General features: G+C 40.0%; 1 protein-coding gene across 2 annotated transcripts; it reads right to left on the bottom strand.

Moving 5' to 3' along the window:
* Positions 1-436: 436 nt before the first annotated feature.
* Positions 437-10,401, bottom strand: zgc:136908. Of its 2 annotated transcripts, none has more exons than XM_039612968.1 (18): positions 10,159-10,401; positions 9,251-9,362; positions 8,992-9,164; positions 8,754-8,896; positions 8,490-8,620; positions 7,472-7,603; positions 7,238-7,340; positions 6,432-6,565; positions 5,880-6,015; positions 5,691-5,803; positions 4,434-4,598; positions 4,146-4,268; positions 3,841-4,053; positions 3,542-3,720; positions 3,315-3,444; positions 1,512-1,670; positions 1,047-1,198; positions 437-964 (listed from the first exon to the last, which is right to left on the bottom strand). In XM_039612968.1, exons 3-18 carry the CDS (start codon positions 9,042-9,044, stop codon positions 865-867), a joined length of 2,166 nt encoding a protein of 721 aa, XP_039468902.1. In that variant the 5' UTR covers positions 9,045-9,164; positions 9,251-9,362; positions 10,159-10,401; the 3' UTR covers positions 437-864. The 2 variants fall into 2 exon arrangements, with proteins under 2 accessions (XP_039468902.1, XP_031583351.1); XM_031727491.2 differs by lacking the exon at positions 10,159-10,401 and adding an exon at positions 9,745-10,084.
* Between the last annotated feature and the right edge of the window lie 68 nt (positions 10,402-10,469).

Consider the following 10,469-nt stretch of genomic DNA (forward strand, 5'->3'; position numbering starts at 1 on the left):
AGACCTTCTGCTGGCTGAGCCAAGCTTTGTCATATAGAAACTCACTGCTGCTAACGCTACTCATAAAATACAAATTTTCAAGGAGAAGAAGTTTTTATTCATTTCTTAACTGTTAAACAGAAAAGTGCAAACTGATCACAGTGACAACCAAAGCATGTTGTTAGGGTAACAAGATTTTAGACTTGTTTCATAAGTTGACTGCGTGGGGGCAGTAAAACAAATATTATTCTGCTGGTCTGGAGCATTCAGGTGTGAGCATTCAGGTGACACCAGTCACCCAAAAAATTCACCCCAAGGTCAGACCATGCAATGCTCAGACAAACTATAAAATCCTAAGTGCTACATCTCCGACTCTACAGTGACCTCAGTTAGTATGTTAAATGTTAAAAAGTTCATGAGTTGCATCCAAACAATCAATAAGACTTCTAGAACAATATCCTTAGACAGATTTTACTGGAGATATTTAGCCATATTGCACAAAGACAGCAAATCAAATACAAATACATCATATCAACTGACAGACACAGTGGTGGAGGGGTCATGATCTGGGCTTTTTAGCCACAGGACCTGGACACCTAATTTAGTCACCCATGAACTTTGCTGTGTATCAAAGTATTCAAAAGTAAGGCTGTGCACAGCTGAAACGATGTTGTAAAGAGGAGTGGGCCAAAATTCCCAATGATGTGAGAGACTGTTGTACAGAAAATGATTTATTATTCACCCTCTTGTTTTATGATTTTATTATAATTTTAAAAAGTTTGTCTTTCTTTATTGTTTTTTTTTTGTTTACAATTTTTTACTTCCTTTAATCATCTGTCTCATTCCTCCAAATAAGCAGTACACAGTAGCTGACTGCAGTTTTTGTCACTGGTAGAGATCATCATCGCCTTCATCTCTGTACAGACTCGGCCTCCCAGATCCAGAGCCCTGACTTCCAGACTGGGAACCAGTAGCAGAAGGAAACCTGGGTGGGGAGAAAAGAGTTTCAAGTACAACTAAAACAAGACTGGCTTGTCCACAACTACATGTTTGATAAGCATGTGCACCTGAAGTTTCCAAAACCTCGGCTCTGTTGCAGAGTTTGAGCAAACATCTCATATTTGCGGATGTCGTTGTCACTAACAGAGCGACGGGCAAATCGCATCGCCTCTTCAAAGTGGTCCTTCCTGATCTCTGGGACTGGATCAAAGTCCTCATCCTGCAGTCAGAAAAAAAACAGATAAGGATTTCATGCAAAAATAATACACTTTGAACGTGTGTGTGTGTGTGTGTGTGTGTGTGTGTGTGTGTGTGTGTGTTCCCAGTCCAAAGGCTGAAAGTTACAAAACACACAGCCGCCCTTTAGGGAACGTTTTATCTCCCACAGTCTCTGTCTGTACCATGCACACACAGCCTGGTACAACTTTGAGATGTGATTTTGTAGCAATAATAAAAGAAAGCCAGAGAAGCCCAATTAGCATTTTCTTCTATAATACAAAATATTTTGGTGTAAACAAGCTTGAGCAGCTGACCATAGGGATGCCTGGTCTGTTCTGCCTCTGACGCTCAGCCTTGATCTCGGCCTCTATTGCCTCACGGATGGCCAGCTTACAGGCCCGCTGACAGATCTCTGTCAGATCAGCTCCAGAAAATCCATCTGTGATGCCAGAAAGGTATTCAAGATCCACATCCTGAAGACAAGAGGAAGAGTAAAAGACAGAAACTAAGACACTGAGAAAACTAACTTCTGTTTCTGCACACTCCCACAGTGGGTTTTAAATCAAACAGTGAAGATGTGATTGAAGCAAAGTGAAGGGATTCAACAAAAGTTGAAGCTGTTTAGGAATTTCAGTCATTTTTTTACAATCTGCCCATTTTCAGAGGCTCAAATTCATTTGACAAACTAACATAACTGTAAATACAGGGATTTTTCAGAATAATGAGGAAAACTCTTGAACCAGTGGGCATCACATCAAATGCTGTGTTTCCTCTCTAGAGAGGCTGTGACAGGACTTTACTGAAGCCACATTCAGTTGCTACTTTTGTGCCTTTAGTTTTGTCTTCAGTAACTGAGAAGCATGTTTTATTTGGTTGAAGCACTGTCTGATCAGTTTCACAGCATTTAGTTGAACCTGAGGAGACACTTGAGATTTCATCCTGGTTTTTTGATCAGCAGTCACATCATCTATAAACACTACAGTCACAGTTGCGCTGGCAGCCATACATGCCGATGTCATAATGCTGTCTCCACCATGTTTGACAGATGATGTGTTACGCTTTGGATTAAGAGCTGTTTCTTTCCTTCTCTACACATCATTTTGGTACAACTCAATCTTGGCTTTATCTGTCACAAGATATTTTTTTCCAAAACTGGATGGGATTTTATATGTCTTGTGACAAAATCTAATCCGACCTTATTCTGGATTGTAATCCGTGGTTTGTACCTTGTTGTAAACTCACTTGATTTCCATTCATGAAGGCATTTCTTGATTGTAGACTTGCAATAATATGCTTACCTCTTCTAGAGTATTCTTGATTTGGCTAGATGTTGTGAAGTTGTTTTTCCTCTCAAACAAGGAAATAATTCTGATCATCCACTTTATTTGTCTTCTCTGGTTTTTCAGGGAATTTGTTGTTGACCTGCACATTCAATTTTTTGAAAAATGCTTCAGATGGTTGGTTTAGCTGCTGCTAGTTTTTGCTCTCTCTGATTTATTTTGGTTTATTTTGTTTTTCAGTCTGATTATAGCTGCCCTCACTTGCTTCAATGTCTCATTTTGTATCTCATATTGATAGCTCCAGTGAACAAATTGCAGCGTCAACACTTGGAATCACCTACAGGTCATTTATCTGGTTAATTTGTCATGGAATAATCAGGGAGCAGGACTCATCTGGCCACATAACTGCTTCTGAATTAATTGTCCAATTACTTTTTAGCCTGCAGTAAAGGCCTGGCAAAGCGTATCAGGGGAAAAAACACAGCATTAGGCAAGGTCCATGGATTTTAGACTTAAGGCAGTCATTGAAAGCAAAGCATTTTCATCCAAGTATTAATAGCAGTTCCTATATTTAAAATTATTTTAGTTTGTCTGACTACTTTTGAGCCTCTGAAAATGGGGGACTATGCATAAAAACTGCTGCAGCTTTGAAACTGTTAATGCAATATGTTGGTTAAACACCCTGAATTAAAGCTGAAAGTCTGCGCTTCAATCACACCTCAATTGAGTTTAATATCCACTGTTGTGGTGTACATGGGTAAAATTTCAAAATTGTGTAATTTTACAAAACTTATGAATCTAACTGTATAGAGCAATTAGTTTTTGTATGCCACTAACTCTTGCAACAGGGGATTTGCGTAGATTGGCTTTAAGAATTGCTGTGCGAGATGGCTTATCAGGCAACGGGATGTAGATGAGCTGATCCAGACGACCTGGCCGCAGAATGGCTGGGTCTATAATGTCTGGCCTGGGATGACGAGAGGAAGGATGAAAGTGAGAAGAAAAGTTAGTAGAGTTTCATTTATTAACATTTGTACGATACAGACACGCAAAAATGTGTGCACCTGTTTGTGGCACCGATGATGAAGACGTTCTTTTTGTCCGACATGCCGTCCATCTCTGTGAGTATCTGGTTGATGACTCTGTCAGCTGCACCACCTGCATCACCTGCACCGCCTCCTCTAGATTTAGCGATGGAGTCTAGCTCATCAAAAAACAAGATGCAGGGGGCTGCCTGTCTGGCCTGGAGGCAGAAGGAAAAGGTCAAGAGGTCAAGAAAGGTTAAAGTGTAAAGCCAGAACTACAGATTTGATAGAGTACTTTAGTCTGTATCGAGCTCACACTTTCCTCTCTCCACTCTTACCTTATCAAACACATCCCTAACATTTGCCTCTGATTCTCCAAACCACATGGTGAGCATCTCAGGTCCTTTGATCGAGACAAAGTTAGCTTGGCATTCATTGGCGATGGCCTTAGCCAGTAGGGTTTTCCCACAGCCTGGAGGGCCGTAAAACAAAACTCCACGAGATGGGGTCATTCCAAACTTCAGGAATTTGTCAGGATACTCAACAGGGTACTATGGTGAAGTAAAATGAAGATTCACGGATTATGGATTGAGCTTGTTTTTGTAGTATTGTGGCAAAATTAATGCATGAGTGTTTCTTCCACCTGGACAAGCTCTTGCAGTTCTCGCTTGACCTCGTCCAGTCCACCGATGTCCTCCCAGTTGACCTGAGGCACCTCTGCAACCGTTTCTCTCAGAGCTGATGGGTTGCTCTGACTTAAAGCCCACTAAATGCGATGTTTGGTAAAGAGATGCATATCTCTTCATTTATTAATTCCTCAAGAAATATTGCTATACATCTCACATTCATGTGATATGTTGTTCTTTCACTCAATTCTTATAGTTCTACCAACACAAAGAGCTAGATTCATGTGCATTCATGTCTTTTGTACCTGGAAGTCATCCATAGTGACAGCCATTGAGTTGAGCAGGTCAGCGTCGATGGTCTCATCCTCCAGATCTATGAGGGTCATTTTCTTCCGGATGGCTTGCAGAGCAGCTTCTGAGCACAAAGCAGCCAGGTCAGCACCCACGTGGCCATGAGTCTCTGTGGCAATCTGGAGTATTTAAAATAAATCACATTAATAGTAACATACTAACTATCAAACAAGCAAATAATATTTATTCGTATAAAATTTTTTACTGACAAGAATCACAAAGGGATTTACAGAAGAAGAAAATATCACATAAAACTATTAAAACAGTTAAAAGGAAAACAAAATTTAAGGTGCAGAAGTTTAAGTATTTGGTGAGTTTGTTTATATCACCCTAACATTCAACTATATTAAATTAAACTGACCCTATATTAATAAAAAATAATTGAATTTAAAAGAAATAATTTGAATAAATATCATTAGTTTGTTGCATAGATTCCTATGTTGCCCCTTCTCAGAGAAGGTTATGTTTTATAATGCATACTGTCTAATACAAATTGCAAAACTTACTGTAATAAAAGGAGGCACTGTCACATTCAATTACAAATTCCATTTAAAATTTCTGTTTTATTTCAGTAAAATCTGTTATAACGAATCATCATAGTCTTTACATTTATGGGGAATACTCTAATTAAATGATACTCTCTTGCCATAAGTTCAAGCTGTAATACAAGAATATCAAATAGACCTACTGCACCTAATGATCCTTATTCATCTGCCAGGGCAGGAGGGCCAAGGTGGATCCTTGGTAGAGAAATGCACATTTTCATCCTGATCAGTTTATTTAAAATTGCAAAATAGGACACTGGCCTTGGTACAGGATGTGCTTCTTGTTGCTCTACTTGCAAAACATGCTCACCTTAACGTTCTAGTGCTAATTTGTAGACTTGTTACCAGTACAGTGCTATAAGATATTAATTTTGTTATCAGATCAGCTACTTTCAGCTGTTCCCTTAGTCACAAGGTTTCATCACGGCAGAGAGCTCCACATATGTGATTTAGCAGATTTTTAATTTTGCGTAAATTACCACACTATGAAGCCACTAGCTTTGGTATAATGTTCACAAACTCCACAATTTAAAAAGTTGGTGGCTTTTTTTGCTTGAGCCTTTAAGGCGATTGATGAAAAAATAGCAGATTTATTTATTGTTATTTAACTCACCATTTCAGTTTTAATTTTATATTAAAGCATTCATTCATTTTCCCCTGCCTCACCCTCTCCAAATCGACATCTTGAGCCAGTTTCATGTTTTTGGTGTGGATCTGCAGGATCTCCAATCTACCAGTCGAATCTGGGATTCCAATATCAATCTCACGGTCAAACCTGCCTGGAAAGAAATTGTCATATTTGTAAATGCGTGTATGTGTGTGTGTGTTTGTGCATATGCATGTGGTTCTCCTGACCAAAGCGCCTCAGAGCCGGGTCCACACTGTTTGGTCGGTTTGTTGCAGCCATGACAATCACATGAGCTCTTTGCTTCAAGCCATCCATCAGGGTCAGGAGCTGGGACACTATACGCCTCTCCACCTCACCATGAGTCTGTACATACACACAAACTCACACATGGTCAGAAACATTTAACTGTTATTTACATGGACACAGGAGAACACAGGGGGTTAGGTCACTCCCGTCTTGAATCAGCAAATTTTTAGAACATTTTCTGCTTGACCAACTCGGATTTGCCTAAAATTGTAATCGTCCAAAAAAGGTCCATTGACCCACTTTCAGGCCCTTTCCACGCACATTGAAACTTGTCCATGAATATCTTAAAAAATTATAACTAATTATTTTTTGCAATGTGAAGAGTTTTTATTAGTTTGTGCTCAAACACGGGACTAGACTTTTTTCATATTTTAACTGGCCAGTATTCAGAAATCCAAACACTGCTTTAGATTTCAGTGTGCAAAAAAATGCCTGAAAGTTGGTCGAAAGACCATTTATCCCCTCATGTTTACCTTCTCTCTCTTGGGAGCAATGGCATCCAGCTCATCGATGAAGATGATGGCGGGGGCGTTATTCTCCGCCTCCTCAAATGCTTTTCTTAGGTTGCTTTCTGACTCTCCGGCCAGCTTACTCATGATCTCGGGACCTGGTCACAGAATGATACTTTACAAACATCCCCTGCACAGGGGCAAGAACAAGAGAAGCACTATTTACCACTATAACCTCTAATCAGGTTCTCGTTATTCAGCTGACTGCATTTTAAAAGTTTTTCTTGAGAGGTCACTATTTTTTGTTTTTGCATTTATTGGTGTGTTGTTAGTCTGTTGCAGATCTTGCACTTTATGTTGTATTTAATTGATTTTTAATATATGACTGCTACCTTGGCAAGAGATGTGATCTCAATGGAACTTCCAGGTTGAATAAAGGTAAAAAAAAAAAAAAAAAAATTCCCGTTTTAATTTTTCTCTCTGTTTATTTTTTTTTTTTAAAGATTTAGAGCTTTTGAGTAAAAAGTTTGCTGTTTTTCCTTTTTCTATTTACTGTGCATTTCTGTTTTACCTTTCAAAGAAGGTTCAATCTGTATTACGTGTCTTGGTTAATTGACACAAGACACTCAACAGAAAAAGAACTGGAGCACAGTTTTTACAAAAGTAAAGAAATGTAAAGCCATATTAACTCAATGTTTTAATTAGTTTATTGCTAGTATTTATTTTTGTTTGTTTGCTGCATTTATTTGCATAATACTCTACTTTGCAGAGAGTCATTTATTTCCTTCTGTGCTTTAGATTTGGGCATTTTCAGTCTACAAAAGTCTTACCATTGATGAGGAAAAAGAAGGCACCAGTTTCATTTGCTACAGCTCGGGCCACCAGGGTCTTTCCTGTTCCTGCAGGGCCGTACAGCAGGATACCTCTGGGGGGCTGAGAGAGAAGGGAAGAACACACCAAGTAATGCAAAAAAGATTTCATGTTAAAATGGAAACAATCACTATTATTGGTGGCTGGGATGATAATTTGTTTTTGAACTGCATGTGTGTGTGTGTGCATGATACCTTAACTCCGATAGCCTTAAACAGTCCCGGGTGTCTAAGAGGAAGCTCCACCATTTCTTTGATCTGGGCTAGCTGCTTCCGGCAGCCTCCAATGTCATCGTAGCCGATGTCATTGAGACTCTCCTCTTCATCCTGTCATGCACCAAAAAGCCAGACGGTTTATTACTGTATGTACTGATTAAAAGGAGGGTGATGAGATTCCTTTGGGTGCTCGAGGTTGTCATAACTGGATTTGTGAAGTCTAGAAGAACATTCAGACTTTAATAATGAAAATTCAGGAACCCATATTGATTCATTTTATCTGAACAGGCTATGTATAACAGCGTGCACGTATATCTTTGCATCATCAAAGGTCCCTTTAAGCCATTTTTATACATTTGATAGTATCCTGAAACAAAAAGTGATTTGTCCTGAGTCAGATGTTCAGTTCTACAAAAGAGAATTCTCTTTACTGGAACAGGAAGAGATCAGACGGGATGAAAGAAGAATGAATGTCACAATCTTCATCTAAGGTTTAATTTAAAACATATTTGGACATTTTTAGTTCAAAATAACTAAAACTGGGGTCAATACAAGCAAACATAGAGACTCATGGAGTTGTTCTGTAATATAATTTACTATAGATGTGAGAGATGTGAGTTGTGGCTGGAAATAAGTGAAAGTATATGTCTATGTTTGATGATGCAACAAATGAAGTAACAGTTTATACAATGAACTAACAAAAAATAACAAATCTGTGAGAAGAATATTAACTAGTTTGATTTTAAATGAGCCCAAATACAGTCTGTGCAGTCTGATTATTGTTATTTATTTCTTGTACAACAACACATTGCCAAAATGATACATGCAGTTTAAAGTTTCATAAAGGACTTTTTACAGTATTTTACAATCTGGAACAAACTGGTGGAATACTTCTTGCAATAATTCCCCAGACGGGAGGATTTTGATATAAAAGGGTTTTCTTACAGTTCTTGAAATGTTAACACACATAAACATCACTCTTTAACCTCTCACAGACCTCTCTCTTAATTGGCTCTCCCTCACAGTAGATGACTGTGTCAGGGGCAACGATGCAGTGAGGGCTGGGGTCTGTCTCCACCACCTTGAACTCCACAGCTCGCATGCTTCCCCTCACCAAGAAGATGTCACCTGACAATGAAAAGGAGAAGCCACCACATTCACAGCAGCTTCCCATGCTCTTTGAGTTTCTGTTTTATGTTATAATGCTGTGAGCACAGCTGATTTTATTGTGCTATAACTAGCAGCTGAGGTGTTGCTGTACCTTTGTGCACAGGCCGGTAAGCCTCCAGAAAGTACGGTTTGAGGAAAACATCAAAGAGGTTCCCTGACAGGCCTTCAATAGTGTCATCTATGGGGAGCACGTGGATCTTTTTCCCATATTTGATATCAGGACAGGCATGGATACTGTAATGACATGCACATCAGCAGACACCTGTGGATTATGGTAAAATCATAGCTCCACACTACACTCGAAGCCACAGGCATGAGGTCTACTGCACCTGATGACGTCACCAAGCCGGACACGCAGGTTGTTGCGCGTCACACGGTTCATCCGAATCCGCTCATCTCCACAGGTGTCATCCGTCAGGACGATGCACACTGTTTGCCGTCGTTTCCGCCCTCTGAGCACCACAGTGTCTCCTCGGAAAAGCTGGAGCTCCTCTGTCTTTTGCTAATGCAAACACACACACACTCACACACATAAGCCTAACAGTCTAACAAGAACTCTGTGTGGCTATATTTACACCTTACACACACCTGTGATAGGCTGACAATGCTGCTGTCTTCACTGACAGCTTCATCCACAATGAGCCTGTTTGGTCTATGCTTCTGCTTCAGGATAGCAGTGGAGTAATCTTCTCCCTTTGGGCTTCCAAACAAGAGACGCATTATGGCACTCTCACATGTACGTGAAGCTCTAATTTCCTCATGTGACTCTGTGCTGTATTTAGAATCTGTGTGGCTCTGCACATAGCAACTATTTCACTCTATAAACATGAAAATATTATCCGTGCATCAATAATGCACTGCACAGGAGTTTTAACATTTTTATGATCTTGAACAGCTGCACTGTGATTTCTCATTATTCAAAGTTTCATGACACAAAAATGCATACTGGATAAAATGTCTTTACTCCTTAAAATATTTTACTGCATATTGAAACATGCATGACTAAGCACACACACACACACACACACACACACGCATGTATACACAAAGTTACTGTGTGCATACGCAGCTGTTTCACTCACTCTGCTCCTCCTGAGCCTGGCATGACTGCTCCTCTTTGTCCTGTCACACTTTAGATTTCCTTCAATTTTTCACCCTCAGAGTTCACTCCCTCACTGTCTTCTTCAGGTGTTTGCCCTCGTAGATTCAAAAGTTGATCTTGTGTAGTTCTAATCAGCACCGAAGAGCTCAGATTTCCCTCTGATCTGACCAGCCCTGTTCAGGTTTTAGTCTTTCTGAAGCTCAGATATTTTCCCAGCAGTCTGAGTCCTTTTTCTTTTCCTCTGTTTTCTTAAAGCAGCATGTTTACAGGAGGTGCTGCCTGCCTGTTTATCAGTGGAGGTATAAATATGTCCATCTAGTTCTCTGTCTTATTATAACCCCAACATGGGTGGACCCATACACACACTTTCACACACACTCCCATGCACACTTACCTTGGAGAGTGTCCCAGAACAGATACAGTGTGATATTTCCTCCTCCTCCTGCTACTAACCAACAAATGCAAGCAAGAGCCGAGCGAGCCTCAAACGCTGTGAAATATTTATGGGTCACAAGAAGTTCTCCCTTCAAAAGAACTGACATCATCCGTTTTATCTCCTGGACGAGTCCTCTGTTTTCTAAAACACAGCATTGTCCTTCGACTCCTTGTCACCGTGACTGAAGTGAGCTGCTGTTGTGCTCCGGCTGCTCTCGGCCGTTGGTGTATTTATGTTTACTACACACATACATAGACACACCCTCTCAA

The sequence above is a fragment of the Oreochromis aureus genome, linkage group 6, assembly GCF_013358895.1.
Source record: "Oreochromis aureus strain Israel breed Guangdong linkage group 6, ZZ_aureus, whole genome shotgun sequence".
NCBI lineage: Eukaryota > Metazoa > Chordata > Actinopteri > Cichliformes > Cichlidae > Oreochromis > Oreochromis aureus.